The sequence below is a fragment of the Furipterus horrens genome, unplaced genomic scaffold (genome assembly GCF_987537825.1).
Source record: "Furipterus horrens unplaced genomic scaffold, mFurHor1.1.pri manual_scaffold_5, whole genome shotgun sequence".
NCBI lineage: Eukaryota > Metazoa > Chordata > Mammalia > Chiroptera > Furipteridae > Furipterus > Furipterus horrens.
This window is the reverse complement of record NW_028327175.1, coordinates 34,823,334-34,839,646: the sequence shown is the minus strand read 5'-3', so window position 1 is coordinate 34,839,646 and position 16,313 is coordinate 34,823,334. Positions and strand designations below refer to the sequence as shown.

At 55.7% G+C, this 16,313-nt stretch overlaps 1 protein-coding gene across 1 annotated transcript in view; it reads right to left on the bottom strand.

The window, feature by feature from the left end:
• TPPP (tubulin polymerization promoting protein) overlaps nt 1-16,313 on the bottom strand; it is a 28,030-nt gene that overhangs the window by 2,503 nt on the left and 9,214 nt on the right. The window contains exon 2 of the mRNA XM_090276271.1: nt 6,695-7,015. Within this exon, the coding sequence (XP_090132397.1) occupies nt 6,695-7,011 (317 nt within the window). The 5' untranslated portion in view covers nt 7,012-7,015. The remainder of the gene's footprint in view (nt 1-6,694; nt 7,016-16,313) is intronic.

Sequence of the window (16,313 nt, the reverse complement as noted above, 5' to 3'; positions counted from 1 at the left end):
GAGGCACCTCCCAAGGACACCTGGCAAGGTGGGCCCAGGGCCTGCACATCAGGCCCACCACCTGGGACTCCCATGACCCCCTGCCTGAAAGCTGCTCGGACTTGAGCAGTGCTGTCCAGGTGAGAAGCACAAGGTGGGCCACAGAGCTGGGCAGTAGGCCACGTCCAGCGCTTCAGCCACACGCATCATGTGATAGCACAGAATTCCCCAGAATTCAGTCATGCAGCTTCAAAAGGCTCTAAACCGGCTTATCACCTTTTGTAATTTTAACTTAAAAACATTTTTACCATTGTGATGGGATCTTCCCCCAGTTCAAAATGGCAAAAATATTTTCAACAAAAGAGTGAAGCCTATTCAGTGGAGCAAGGATCATCTTTTCAACAAACTGAGCTGGAACAACTGCACATCCACACATAAAGTAATAAGCTTTGGTCTGTGCCTTGCACCGTAGATAAATGTTCACTCAAAATGCATCAGTCCTAAAGTTATTATAAAGCCTAAAACTATAAAACGTCTGAAAGAACATGTAAGAGAAAGTATTTATGACCTTAGTTTAAACAAAGTTGTCTTAGAAATGATTCCAGAAAACAGTGCATAAATATATACATATATATATATATATGAATTGGACTTAAAAAAATTTTAAACCATTTTCTTACATAGACAAGCCACAGACTGGGAGAAAATACTTGCAAAACACATCTGATAAAGGACTATATTAGAAATATTGTAAACGAAGAACTTTTAAAACTCAACGATAAGAAGGAATCCAATGTAAAAAATTGGACAAAATGTCTGAACCACTTTGCCAAAGATCTTTGGGGGGCAACAAGCACGTGAAGAGACTGCGTGTGACGTCAGTTCCCAGGGAGATGCCGCACACCCACAGGGTGGCCCAAGCGACCAGATGAATACGACGACATGTCCAGTTCTGGGAAGATGCAGGGCCACTGGGGCTCAGACACAGCCAGTGGGGACGCAACGTGGTGTCCACTGGGGGAGGAAGTTTGGCAGCTTCTTAAAGGTCACACCTACAGCATGACCCTGAGACCCCACTTTTGGGTTCTCACTTAAGAGAAATGAAAACTGGAGCTCATGGTTATCACTGCTCTACTGCAGTTCTGCTCGTAGTCACCAAAACCCAGAAACAGCTCCATCCTTCAGCAGTGGATGGACAGACATGCCTTGGCACATCCCCAGCAAGCACAGGGAATCCCTTGTACATCGCATGTGTGTTTGAAGACATAGGACATGCGGACTGACATGTCACGCTCAGGAGAGATCTGATTAAAGGTTGCATCCCAACCTCACCCCTCTGGGAGGCCATTCGGAAGGAGGGATGGGGAGCAGGGCCCTCCGGGCACATCCAGAGTCATCTGTCTCACCTGCATTTGTACTGACAACCACAGGGCAGGGGCTGGGTACCATGCTGGACCAGGACTTCATTAGACCCACCATGTTTGGTGCTGGGTTCTGTCCCCTGAAGCTCCGAGGGACACTCACAAACGCACTGAGGTCACAGGCACTGAAGGCCATTCTGGGCAGCTACCCTTAGCCTGGGATGCCTGCAATGGTGTAAACACAGCCTCTTTTCTTCCTCTCAACCCTGCTGGGTGGGTAACCTCCAGGCCCCGGAGGAGGCCTGTTTGTCCTGGGCTGTCACAGGCGCTCCTGTCTCCTATTCACTGCCTGCCCAGGCTGGCATGTGGACACCAGGCCTGACTGCCTGCCTGGTGACTGGCCACTAGAACATGCAGCCCTCTCTGGGCACTGCTGCACCAGGCACCACCAGTGTGAGTCACTTGGGTCAGGGGTGGGGAGATGGCCCACGGGGGCTTCTGTCAAAGGGCACAGTCAGATTGGGGTGAACATGCAGGCCTAGGGCCCTGATTTGTCCATTGCACCTGGCTGGGCCAGGTGTGCCCCAGTGTCCCCACTGTGACCAATGTGTGGGTCTTAGAGCCCGCCCCAGAGGACCCAGTGCCTTGCTGCTGAGAGAGTCCCCGGTGAGTTCTACAGTGACAATGCTGGTGTCTTCCCCAGAGACATGATCACATTACGCTGCTCTCCACACACAGACTGAGCCTGTTCTCAAGAATGCACACAACAGCGGTGTCCCCACACTGAGCCCCCTCCTCTCCCCACTGGCGCCCTGCTCAGAAGGCTGTTGTTCTGCTAGAAAGCCAGCCCAGCAGTGATGGAGTCACCGCTCACACACAAGGCCCTGCGTCCCCTGGGCCTCCAGGCCCAACTCAGGGCAAGCAGGGACGGGCTGGGCCCTTTGCTCCTACAGGTCACCCAGGGACACCAGAGGCTATCCCAGCTTCCCAAGGACAGACCCAGACATGTGCCTCCAGGTCCAACACCACGAAGGCTCCCAGACTTTGGTCAACACATTCCAGGATGGAGCACTGTGGCACCCACCCCCCAGTCTCCTCCTTGCCCATACCTTTGTGAATCAAAGCAAACTGCACACCTCAGGGGCCCCTTGCTGAGAGGCGACTCTCAGCCTCCTGGGTCCGCTGGGTGGGGGGTCGGGGGTGTCAGCTGGTTCTCCCAAGCTCCCCTGACCAGTAGCAGCTGGGATCTGGTGACCTATCCAGAAGGCACTGATGAGGGTCAGAGAGCCGGGAGCCTCCATGACATTCCCATCATCCCCTGGGCCAGTGGAGGCTCCTGGAGGAGCATGTCTGGTGGGGACACACCTCTGGGGGAACTCTGCCTGGAGGATTGCTTGCTGTGCTCATGGAGAGCTCTCCTGGTGGACAGTCGCCCTCACCCCTGCCCAGGGCTGCCCCCTCTGCTGAGCAGCCCGCCTGCCTGGGCCCCCAGCAGGCAGAGCCAGGAGCACAGACCCACCTGCGGTGGATGAGACTTACTGACAGCCCCTCAAATCGCAGGTCTGGTTGCTGATGACCATGAACTGCATTCAGGGGCAACTGTGATCCCCACCCCCATCCCACCTCTACACATACACACACATTCAGTTACTTACTTCCCCTAGTAGGAAAAAGCCACCCTTAACGTTCCTCCTAACTCCAACTCTGTGTCTGCCTAGTGCACGGTTGGGTGGTGCAGACATGGGGTGCCTGGGGCTGGACTTACCCTGGGCGGGGCCTGAGAGGCTCAGGATGGAAGCCACGAGACAGTCTGCACTGCCACCATGGTCACAAGAGAGCCCCCACAGAGAAGCACTCCCCTCCGTGGCCTCCCTGACTCTAGAAGACCCCCAGCATGAAGCTGAAAGCACAGCGGGACACTGGGTGTACCTCCCTCGCTCTCTCGAATCTCACACCACCCTGGAGAGAGGGGCTGTGGTCAGGAAAGGCACAGCTCAGGGCCACCCTTCCCTCAGGAGTGTGTCCTTTTCAGCCCTCAGGCCCAGGAGAGAAGTGGGGCTGGGACAGCCTCGGGGCACTGAGCAGACACTACCACCAGCCCCATCTGGTCACTGTGTCACCAGTGCTGTTTCTCAGACGTCACATCACACTCAGAGCTCTGCCCACTCCACCAGCCCCTCCACGGCACTGCCCACCCCACAACTGCTGGGCTCCTACCACAGGTTCAGCCCGCTCTGGGCACCGGGCAGGCGCTGGGCGGCATCTGGGCTCCAGGCCTGTGCTTCTGTGCTGAGCTTCTGCGGTTCACACCCCTGGCTCAGGAGCCTCTGCTTCAGACAATTCCCATGTGTCCTGGCTGTGACTATAACATGTGTGGCAAGAACGGAGCAGCTTTCCAGGTCTGATGGGGAGCCCTGCCCACCTGCTCCCTCCTAACCTGGGACCCGGATGCCAGGCAGGAGGGCTGCTGAGCGGCCTCCCTGCGTGGGTCAGGAGAGGCTGCAACAGAGACCCCTGCCCTCCTCTGCCCCCTTGGTCTGGCCTCTCCCCTGCAGGGTGGGGCCCCAGTGCCTAACCCTCAAATGCAGACACACGCAGGCAGGATGGAAGAGGATGCTGCCGTTCACAGCCCCCCGAGTGGGGCTGTCAGGGTGACACTCCTGCTTGTGCATACGAGGTCCCAGTTAATTAATATTTCAGACTGACCACTGTCCTTTGGGGCATGGAGGACGCTGGAATCTTTGTCTAGGTAACAGTAGACTTCAGTCAAGACTTGGTATAGAGCTGCAAGAAATTTGTTTAAAATTTAACACATAGTAACATCCAAACAAACAGGCACTGCCATGGCGACAGGACCTAAACAAAGGCTGCAGATACCCTGGCTGGCGTCACCGCCGGGAGCCCTGGCAACCGCCCCCAAACAGAAAGAGCTGCTCTTCTCCACCAAGTCAGCAACTTTGAGCTTCCACGCCCGCCCTGCAGGGTCCTACAACCCTGCCCCAGGCAATGTCCACTTCTTCCATCCCAGGAACAATGGCAGGAGTCCCTCCTACTATAACCCTGTGGTGTTTAGCAAGCACCCAGGTAGAGGGCCCTGCCTGCTCCCTTCTAGGGGCCCCTTCAGCCACCACAGGCTGGCCTTCACTGTGTAGTGGCCATAACCCCTCACTGGGCTGGAGCCACAGCTACCTGTTCTCCCATTCCGTGTTCCCCCACAGGAAGCTGCGACAGAGACACCAAGGGACCCCTGGGCTCCATAGTGAGGAGCCTGCCATACCCAGGAGCTAGGGGCCATGACTCAGGCCCTAAGGGTCTGAGCAGCTGACATCCTTCCTCCTAGGACAGGTGTGGGATACAAGTGGGGTCTTGTCTGGTGCCCACTCACTCCTGTGATGCCAAGACCCCCATGTGGGCATTGGAATGTACATTCTTCCTGCACACAGGGTCTCTGGGCCTGTCCAGGGCACTTGTTCTCTGAATGAGTCACTACCACACTTGCCACCTCCCCCACTGCAAGGGTGTGGGCAGCCTGAGTTCTACCTGTGTGCACATGCAAGTATTGTGCATGTGTACTGTAAGATTCTACACACGTGCACGTAGGTATGTACGTATATGTGTTTGGACTGTGGGCTTCTGTGTGCACATGCCTGCATGCAGTAGCTTAAAGGCAACTTACTACAGAAGGAATTACGAGCAAGGAAAAGAAGAATTGCTCCCACCTTCCTTGACACTTGGCATGTCTGGGCCAGTGCCGAGGGTGTGGGAAACTGTGGCACTCCCTGAGGGGGTGGCCTGCCCCTGGACACACCACTTATCTCACCTCCCAGCCCTTCTGCAACATCCCCCAACAAACACAGCTCCGGGGGTTCCTTTGCTCCTGGACCTGCCCCTCGTCTCTCCTGGACACACAGGACACAAAGGCCTGGAGAAGCTGCCCAGGGAACTGACTGATCAAAGGGACCATACTGGGCCTCATCCCAGTCCCTCCTCCCAGCCCCTGCTCTGCCTCCTCCTCACTGGTGCCCACTTCCTCTTCCCTCTCCTCACTGGTGCCCGTGCCCACCTCCTCCTCACCTGCACCCCCCGTCCCGCTCCTCCTTACCTGCATGCACCTCCTTCAGTCCCTGTCCCCACACCATCCTCTAACCCTGGGCCTTGAGAAGGCACACAGGCTCACAGGAAATGGAGAGTCCACCAGAATCCCATATCCTGTGCTCTGACCTGACTGTGGTAAATCTGAAATGGTTCCACCTCTTCAGGTGAGACTGGAAGGCTGAGTCCCTTCCACGTGGTGAGTGCCTGTCTCCTGTGCCCCATGACTAGGTCCCGATGATTGGCCCTTGGGGGCCACTTATGGGGCCACCTGCACCCTGCCCCAGCCAGGCCACCCCCTGCAACCTCCTGCTGGGTAGGGATGAGCCAACCCCAAGAGAGCTGGCCCGTGGCTCCACGGTGACTGGAGGTGATGGCTGCTAGTCCACCTCAGGTGGCTGTCAGGATGGTGTGACAGGCTGGGGACTCAGAGAGGCCTCACTGTGATGGAGATACATCCAACAATGTTTCCACAAGCAAAGTGGTAACATGAAGTCACAGGCTCTGGTGGCAACAACAACAAAAAAATACTGTTCACTGCCTCTGCTTGGAGGAGGAGGGAGGGAGGGAGGAGCCAGGCCATTAACAGGGAGGGTGTGGGGACATCTGGGATGAAAGATGGCAAGGTCACAGCAACATATAACTACAAAGTCATATCGACCACGATGGACATGGGACAAAAATAAGCTGAAATAAAGCCATTTTCCAGCAACAAGCATGACATGAATGGAGATGAGGAAGGATGTGTGCAGGAACATATGAGCATGCACACATTCACATTCACACGTGTGGCACCATGTCTTCACAGGAACAGGCACTTGCATGCACATGGGTGCACATGCACACAGAGGAAGCACAGGAGTACACTGCTCAGAGTCAGAGTCACAGCTGAAGAAGACTCAGGTGCTAACTGCTGTTTCCCACAGTCTTCTTCATGTGCAATTATTCCCCAAAGCAAAAGGGAACCACACAGAGGGGCAGGCGCGATGCAGGCCACACCTTAGGGACAGGCTTCACAGTGCCACCTTTCACACTGAGCTCACCAAGACCCCTTCAAATTCCCCCTCCTGGGCTGCCAGCTCACCCCAAGGCAGCCTGTTCTGGTTACAATTCCTGGACATATGATTCTGGGAAGGGAAGGATCTCAAAGCAACACACTTCCTCACAGCCTGTTAAGATAGCAAGACCCTGGACGTGAGGCCTGGCTGACCACAGGCCCCTGGGAAGCTGGCTCAATGGTGAGAGAGCCCTGGCACACTTACTTGATTTTGCTGAACACAATGTCCACGTCGGTAACAGTCACGTTCTTCCCGTCAATCACCTGGCAGTCCTTGCACAGTTTTGACCAGTTCTTGCCATGCATCTCCTTCCCGGTGGCCCTGGTGTCCCCGTGCACCGCGAACCGCCGGAAGGCCTCCTCCAGGGCGCTGAGCTCTGGGGCCGTGGCAGCTGCCCCCTCGTTGGCACCTTCTGACTCCAGTGACAGCCTTTTAGCTGCCTTGTCCTTTGCAGGGTCCCCTGGAGATTTGGGGGGTGTCTTGTTGGCAGCCTTGGCGGGCTTGGCCTTGCTGTCGGCCATGTTTCTGGTGAAGGAAGGAGAGAAGAAGAGGGTTATTCTGTTTCTGTGGGGCTACTGCCCAAGGCCCTTCCAGCTTCCTGCTCGCAGGACAGGAGGCTGGCAGGTACCCAGGATGTGGCAGTGCCCCTGGGACCCCTCAGAGCTGAGCCCTGGGCCTGAGGAGGTAGAACCCCTGCTCAGGTGGCCACAGCAGGATGGTGAGCATTTGTCTTGCTGCTGGACACAGCACTCAGTACTGCCCCTCAAGCACCAGTACCCTGTCAGCCACTGGTAGATTAAGGACTTCTCCCCAGATAGTCAAAGCCGTCAGCCATGGCAGGACCATGGTGACGTACCCATCCCAGCCACCTGGGGGCTCAGGGCCATCTCATCTCCCTGTCACTCCCCCATCACGGTCTCCTCCCTGGGCCACACCTGCTGGGTGACTCCCCAGAAAGACACTCCTCCAGGGGTCCAGAGAGTGATGTCATTCTCAGGGAGAAGGGATCCAGAATTGGCTGCTACTCTCACCTCAGGGTTGAGCCTGCTGCTCTCAGATGAGGGGGAGAGGGAGACCCTGGGGAGTCTGCCCAGGAACCCTGAGGGTCAGCTGTGGCTGTGCCACAGGTGCAGGGTGGGGGGACCACAGGCACTGGGGGCAGTTACCACAGGGGGCCCCATCAAGGGAGCTCAGGGATCCTGCCCTGGCCTGTCCATGAGTCTCTACCCCTGATCCTCAAAATTGGGCTGGGTCTCTGGAGGCTCAGAAGACAGGTGCCCATGCTGCCTCTAGCAGGTGTCAGGAGCACAGAACACCAAATGCCTGCAGCCATGCAGCCTCCCACTGTCTCACTGCTGTTGGCCAGCGCAAGACTCCGAGATGCCCAACCCGAGGGTAAGACTCTCGTGGGTCCCTCAGAAGCAGCTTCCTAGAGCAGCGCAGCCCTGGAGCTCATCTATCTATGCCTCATTCAATGAGGGGAGAGAACTCAGGACCCACTGGTGCACAACACAAAATCCGGGGACCAGTCCATGCCATGAATAGTGAGCTTGTTCACAACTCTGCCATGCACTGAAAATCACCTTCAAATCTGCGTTCTCAGCACCAGTTAGAGGAAGATGGGCGACCTGGCATTGTGGGGGGTCCTGGTGGCCCTGCTGAACCCAAGATCCTACAAATTCCAAACAGGTAGAAGACAAATGCCCTCAACCATTGGACTGAATGTTCACAGGGGCCTCACAGGCTGCGGTCCCACCCTCTCCCCATCCTCTGTGATGGCGCAAAAAGTACACCTGCTGCTGAAAGAAACCCCACACACCCAATGATAGAGTGCAGCTGGCTCTGGGCATGAATGAGAGTTGGATCAGCACTTCCAGCTTCCTGCAGGGTACAGGTGCTGGACAGGGAGTGCTATCTCTCTAAGGGATCTGGCACCAAGGTGAGGAGTCAGGTGTCAACTGAATTGCTTTCAGGTTTATTGTTGACACCATTTCTTTGTCTGAAACAGGAGCTTCGTCTGGGATCAGTTGAGTGTGTTTACATGGCACTCAGTGCCCAGGAAGGAAAAGTGGCTAAGAAATTACTAGAAACATGAGTCGACTTGTGAGAATATGCATGTCTGTTCAACTTGGTCAAGGAGAACGAAGCCTTTTATGACACCATCAGCTCAATGTATGTTCTATGGTCCAGAAAACATTGTATCATGAGAAGAAAACACGCCCAAGTGAAATCAGCATAGCTGTCTCTTGGTGTCGGAACTATGTGTCATTCTTCTCGTGCTTTTCTGTGTTTTGCTGATTTCTCAGAAGCAAGATTTTATAGCAAGGGCCTGGGTCAGGGAGGCCAGGGCTTCTCCCCAAAGGCCCCCACACTCTGCTCAGTGTCTGGGACCAAGCCAGCACACCAGGGAACCAACAGCAAGCCTGCCAAGCTGGGAGATCAGCCTCCACAGCACATTAAAAGGTGAGAAGGACTGAATAAGATGTGAAAAAGTTCTGTTGTCATGAGCTTTACCTTCCAGCTGGATACAGGCAATAAACAGGTAAACGAACAGATAAATGGGATTGCATCAGGTAGTAAGAGGAGCACCAAGGAGAAATTAAGGCAGGTAAGATGGCGGGATCATTTTAGACAGATTGGAGGGGAAGTGTGAGGGGAGACTGGAGCCACATGAAGGCACTGGCATGTGGGCTACTGTGCATGAGGCGTCTGCCACCAATGCCGCCCTGAATCCCACGGGACTGAAAACCCCACACAATGGCGAGCAGGTGGAAGAGGAAAGAGCAGAGAGAATGCAGTCAAGTTGTGTCGGTCTCTGTCTGCCGCCCTGGGCACAGGGAGAAAAGGGACCATGCTTTAAATGTTGTGAAGAAAAACCCTTCCAATCGGAACTTCTCTACACACACTGTGGCTCTGAGGGGTGAGGGGCCAAGGATGGCTGCAGACAGACGAGCTCCGTGGCTCTGCCACACTTCAAGCAGGTTGTAAGTGGCGGTCAGCATGGCAGGAATCCATGGCTAACTTCAGAGAGGGTGCAGGAGGCCCAGAGTCTGCAGGCAGCCCTAGGAAAGGAACCTGGGGGGAAAGTTTGGGAAGAGCTGATAGACTGGGTCATGGAGGCCGGGAACAGTCCAGGAGGTGAACAGGAGGCCTGCAAGCAGAAGCCCTCTAAACCCAGCCGTGGGGGCGGCTGGCCAGGATCTTTCTCCACCAGGCAGCAGGCAGCTTCAACCTTGGACATTTCCTCCTGGAGCTGTGGCCTCGAGCAGCAGGCCTTCCCTGTCCATGCTGTTTCAGGGCTGATTCTGGGTCTGTCGATGGGTCTGCCATAGAGTCTGTCCTCAGAGATGTTCAAGGTGAAGGCAGAGAGAAGGGCCCTGGAGTAATGACCGAGGTGGAAAGTGGGTGGAGCAGGGCACCTCCTCCCTGCCCCCACTGCCCTTGCCAACCACTCAGTCTGTGACCTTGAATCTGCAGAGGTGACGTGGCCTCAAGACCCAGAACACAGCTCTCTGTTCTGGGTTTCCACTTTGTTTTACTATGAACATGCATTATCATAATAAAAATATCTTTTAAATTATTTTAACAAAAATAGCAGAAGGAGTTAGACCTTGTGTGTGGATAGAGGAAGATCTCCAAGGGTATTGTTTGTTGTGTGGAGAAGCAGGACATGGGATAGCAGAAACCATGCATCCCACTCTGGGAAAACAGACAATGGGAACAAGAGAGATGTGTTGGCGCTGCCAGGAGGACTGCAGTTGGCTGGGCCACGTGCTTCTGTTGTTTGAATTGCCCCAATAAATCCATGTGCTAGTTCCATAATGATGTAATAATAATTAATTTAATTTAAAAAGAAGCCGAGGGCTCCAGCAGAAGTATCCTGGAGCACAGAGGTGTCCAGAGAGGCCCTTCTGTACCAACAATGACAGCCTGCACAGGAGGACCTCCCTGCAAGCACCAGCCTCCACCCCCTGACCCGCCTGGCTTCTCTCCCCCAATGGAGGCTTGTGCACCGAGGAGAAATTAAGCCCTCTGCTTTCCTGCCCCCACAGTTTCTGGGGGTGCAGTGAGTCTGAATCCATGGTGGCCTTCAATGCTTATTCCCACCTCTGCCACCCACTTTCCACCATGACAAAAACATAAAGTCACTTAGAGGAAGAGGCTCCCAAGAAGTCAAAATGCCAACGCACCGAATGCAGCATTTTCTGAGGTGTGGCCTGTATCTAAGGTGTATACTGTGTTTCCAGGTGTGTACCTTGCATCCAATTGTGACCTCTGTGCCCCCAGGTATGTGCCCTTTGTTCTCAGGTGTGTGCCCTGTATCCAGGTATGTTCCCTGCGTGCCCAGTCATATACCTTATGTTCCCAGGTGTGTATCCTGTACCCCAGGTGTGTGCCCTGGACCCTCAGGTGTATGCCCTGCATCTCTAGGAGAGATCATCCCTCCCTGACCAAGATTCCCCTTGCAGGGTACAGGTCAGCGTATGGTAGGAGTGGAGACTGATCAGGTATGATCAGGTAGCACTCTGACTGGCTGCAGACATGGCAGCCTGGACACCCTAGAGGCTCTCTTCCTGCTCCCTCAATGAAAGGATTATCAACGTCTCGGGAAAGCCCCAGTGAGCCAAGTTCTGATTTATTTCACGGTCCAGGACCTCTGATTCCAGGTGAAAACCCAGTCTCTCCTGTCCCTTTCTCATCTGCTTCCCTGGAAAGACCCCTGACTCTTTGAGATGTGTATATGCTCGGAGGGTGGAGAAGGCAGAGGAGGAATGCACAGAGAGGGAGGGAGGCAGACAGGGGAGGCGAGACCTGCTGGCCTAGCCAAGAGCTGGGCTCCCTGGGCAAGAAGATGAGAGCTGTGTCCCTCCCCATCCCTGGGCCTTTAACCAAGCGGCCCACCACAAGGCCCTTTCTGGCAGGGACCCCACAGGCAATCCCCTCAGCAGCTCTGGGCTCTGATGGTGTCGAACAGGACCAGGGCAGGGGCAGGGAGCCAGCACATCCAGTTCTGTGGGACCCATTAGCCTCCACCAGGTCCTGCTTGAGGCAGGACAGGGGCTGCCCTAGAGGGTCAGAAGGAAACTGATGAAAGTACCCACACTGGATGTGGGGACAGACTCTGTTACTGGATGTGCATTTCCAAAGAAGGGCCTGGAGAGGGCAGGGCGGTCAAAACATGAAATTACAGACCAGAGTGGCAGGAGATGCAGGATCCAGCATCCGGAAATGGTCAACCAAAAGCCACTGGTCAGGTGACCTCATCCAAACTTGAGGACACCTGCCCCTCAAGTGTCCACCAGGCTCCAGGGACTGTCCCACCACTGGGGTGGGCTGTCTCTCAGATACAGTCTTCCTGCCCCCCCCCCAGGCTATACATGCTCCAAAGACAGGCCATGATGGGGCCCCTATTTCTAGAATGAATTTGGGCCCCATTTCACAGACTTGACAGCCTGAGGCAAAAACTACAGAAAAGGTGACACAGGACAGACCCCAACAGGTGGCAGTCACAGTTGCCACATGATATCAGCACACAGTGCCCCAAACAGGAGGAATAAAAATTTGTGTGACATGTCTGCAATGGGGCCAGGTGTCTGTGAACAGGGCCAGTGTGTCTATGAGCAGGGCTACATGTCTGTGAGCAGGACCAGGCATGTCTTGGAGCAAGGAAGGGATACCTGTTGGAGGGCCAGGTATGTCTGTGAGCAGGGCCAGTGTGTCTGTGAGTAGGGACAAGTATGTCTGTGAGCAGTGCCAGGTGTGTGTGCACAAAACCAGATGTGTCTGTGGGCAGGGCCAGGTGTGTCTGTGAGCAGGGTCAGTGTGACTGTAATCAGAGTCACGTGTCTGTGAGCAGGACCAGGTGTGTCTTGGAGCAAGGACAGGGCTACCTGTGTGCACGGTCAGGTGTGTCTGTGAACAAGGCCATGTGTGTCTGTGTGCCAGGCCAGGTGTGTCTGTGAGCAGGGCCAACTGTGTCTGTGAACAAGGCCAGGTGTGTCTGTGAGCAGGGCCAGGTGTGTCTATGAGCAGGGCCAAGTGCCTGTGAGCAAGGGCAGGTGTGGTTTATAGACAGTAGCAATAGCAGCTCTGTGCTCTCTTGGTTCCCCTTCCTAGACAGGACGTGGTTGTGCCCGGAATGAAAAGATGGGTGTGTGCCTGTTTTCTCAGGTGTGAATCACCTTTACTCTCAGGCTCCCCCAAACACATGCCCAGCCTTACTAATGCCCCATCAGCTCCCTTGTCCTGTCCCGAGTCTACACCCTCACTACTGGCACTTCCGGCAATCCTACCTGGCTGGTGGGACTGACTACCTCACCTCTGGTAACCAGGTGCCCTCCAGCTCCCAAGGTCCCTCATGACCTGCGGCTCTCTCCAACCTACTCTGCGTCCTCTGGTGCCACTGTCTGGGGCAGGCTGGGCATTATCAAGCTGACTGACACACTGTCCTCCCCAGGTGGGTGCTGAGTGCACCAAAATGACTGAGCCTTGCTGGAGTGACAGCCTGTGGACAAGCTGCGCTGACAGTGAGGTGGGCAGCCCAGAGATGGAGGGCAGAGTGGGGCAGGGCACAGGCTAGCAGGATGCATGGGGGTGGGAACTGGACCTGCTTCAGGGTTCCCAGAGCTCACCCAGCACCATCCACCCCACCTCATACTCCCACTGCCCTCCCTGGGGCCTGTGCAAGACCCACCCCCCAATAGTCCCTCCCCCCGGGGAATGTCTGCTTCAGAGCAGCAGTACAGACAGCCTCCCTGGGACCCCCTCTGGGAAACGCTGGACCCCACCATCCTCTCCTCCAGCTGTGTCCTCTGCCCGTTGGCCTGCCCTGGGCGTTGCTCTCAGACTTTCATGGGAGGGCCCTCAGAGAGAGGTCTTGTCGCCACAGCCCCTTCTCAGGAGGATGCCCACCGTGGGCAGCCACTTAGGCCTCAGGCTCTGCCAAATTGCTGGAAACTCAGCCCTCACCCTTGACGGAGACACAACCCCGCCTCCTGCCCCTAAGCAGTCTGGGCTCACAGCACATGGTGGAATGAAGACGCCTGTGCACTAGTGGCAAGAACCCACTGTTCCGAGAAATGTTCTGCAACCCGGGCCACCTGGATTCCACCACGAACACAAGAGAAATGTTCTCTGCCAAATAACTGGGGTGGGGACGGGGGTTGATTAGCTCTGGTGAGACATCACACAATCCTTACTCCAGAACCTTCTGGTGTAACTAAGGTTATGCAGAAACCCCATGGGAAAATTCCCCTTTTAAAGAGAATAGTGCCCTCATGATTCAGATGCCTGTGGGCCTGGGATGGGGAGCCACACCTGCTGAGCTCCTGAAGAGGCTGCCCAGCCTTCACTGCAGCTGCCCTGGCAGTGGCTCTGCTGTCTAAATGCAGGGTCTCGGCATGGGTTCTTTTCATTAACCTCTTTCCCCAAAGGCACAGCGCCAACCCCTTCAGGTGGGCTGGAGTCCACTGGGGCATGTGTGTTGCAAGCTGGGTTGGGAAACGGACGGGCGGGCCCCATTGTGCTCTGCAGGAATGGGGCGTTTCTCCTAGGATGGTGACAAATGTCACCACAAGCCATGAAGGTGGGAAAGGGCTCCCAGGAGAGTGGTCATCAGAAGGAAGCCACCCAGGCTCCTGGAGCTCCTTCCTGGGCGTCACTGGTCCTCAGCCCCATGGGCTTCTGAGGGGTGGGTGTGGTGCCACCGAAATCCTCCAAATTGTTACACGCCCTAGGGGTCCGAGGTACTGCCCACCAGCAGGGCTGGGACCCGGAGCCCCTGGACGGTCGCTGGGCCCACTGATATGACCCCAAGGCCCATGGTCTCTACGAGAAACCTCGCAGGCCCTGGAAATGCAAGCATTGCTGAGAGTCCCTCAAACTGACTCTTGCTCAGACTTCAGTGGAGTGTCTGACACTTCCAGGCTCATCCAGCATCCAGGGAGCAGCTCTGGTGATGAGAGATAAGCTAAGGGCACCTGCGAAGGGGCTCTGGGCACAGGAAGTGCCTTGCCAGACACCGCTACACTCTCAAAGACAGCCAGGAGGCTCCGCACAAAGTGTGCAGAAGTAGGGGGAGAGCCTGTACCCCCTCCTCTCAGAGGCCTCCACAGCAGCGGGTCCTGGAACCCCGGGCACGAAGGACCAGGGAAGGCCCCCTTGGGCAAGCTCCATGGGCTGCTTTAGGGCCTGGTTCCAGGACACTGACTGGCAGGGAGAGAGGCTTGGCAGGGATAATGGCAAGAGCCCTCAGATAAATCCCAAGCACAATTGCCCCAGAGGCACCAGGGGAAGCTTAGTCCTGGTCAGCTGGTCCAGGGACAGCCTTCTGCTCACTGAGGCAATCTGCCAGGCTTGCATAGGCCCTGACCGCCACCACCCATTGTGATATTTGCCGGGGCGTCTGGGTGTGTGTGTGAGTCCCCCAGCAAAGACAAGGTCAGGGTGGGACAGTAAATTCAAAAGGCCACAGAGGCCTGAAGTCGGGAGGTGGATGGTGTCTTTTGGCTCGCCCCCCTCTTCTCGCTTCCATCCCACCAGGGCCCAGAGGCCCCTGGAGGCTCAGGCCCCCAGTGTCGAGGTCTAGGAGTGTTGGTGCTGCCCCTGGAGAGGGCACAACCTACCACCCACCCCCTATGAACTCAGGGGAACAAAGGCCATCAGAAACATGTGGATCCCCCCAGGGCCAACCCAGCACTGCCCTCCCCCCATTTTCAGCTCTTTATTTGAGTCCATTTGAGTACAATGCAGCCCTTTGGCAATTGTTCACATTTTTAATCACAAATGGCCACCCACCCAGTGGCTGTCCCAGACACTTGATGTGAATGACCACTCATCTCATCCAAGGACAGTCCCAGGCAGCGGGAGCCTCCTGGAGCCGGACAAAGCAGTCTTTTCTGAGTCCAGAGGCACCTGTGAACTGCAGAGGAATGGCCTTTGGAGCCCCCACTCAGTGTGGAAAGCAGCCCCACCACCCACAGCAACCTGACTCTTCACAGTCCAGGTGTCAAGCTGCTCCAACAGGCCAACCTGCCTGGACTAAGGCTGTGTGAGCAGATGCCACTCATGTCCTGTCACACAGCCTCAGGCTGCTGGCCCAGAAGGTCCATGGAGTTGGAGAAGCCTGAGAACTAAATCACACCCTCCCTGGTCCCTGTTCACAGGTCAAACATGATTTCTCCCAGAGACAAAAGAAGAAGGCAGAGTAGGCAAGACTTCCCCAGGCCAGGGCTATCCTCACCCTGGGCCCCCAAAGGACCTGGGCAGGACAGAACTGGGAGTAATGGGGACAGCCCAGGATAGGCTTAAGCTCTCCAACAGATGACCTTGTGGGCCAAGAGGCTTCCCAGCATGGAAAACTGAAGAAGGCAAAGTTATCCTCCCCTGCCCCTCAGAAGAACTGGTATCCACAGCAGGAACTTTCCTGGTCACTATGGAGTTTGTGGTTCAGGGGGCCCCACTTGGCTGGGACTCTTGGCCTCCCAGGAGTCACACTTTGCCCTAGTTCCTTGCCTCCAGAGCCACCCTGGTTTCCATCAGCATGTTTCCTATGAAATCCAAGAACACAGCCAGCCAGCAGTGGCCAAGGGCAGCAGGTGTACACAGGGTTAAATGAGGACACTTGTAAAAACTTCTGGTCACTGTTTCCCTTACTCAGTCAATCAGCACAAGCCCCTTGCCCCACAAGGAACCAGTGGGAGTAGAAGAGGGTCTACTCCTGCGGCCAGCCTGGGGTTCATGAGGGCTCCCTATGTAGGGGGCAAGTGTAGTACCGTGAATGGTGGCCCTGAATTAGGTGTGTCCTGTCCTTACCCAGAACCTG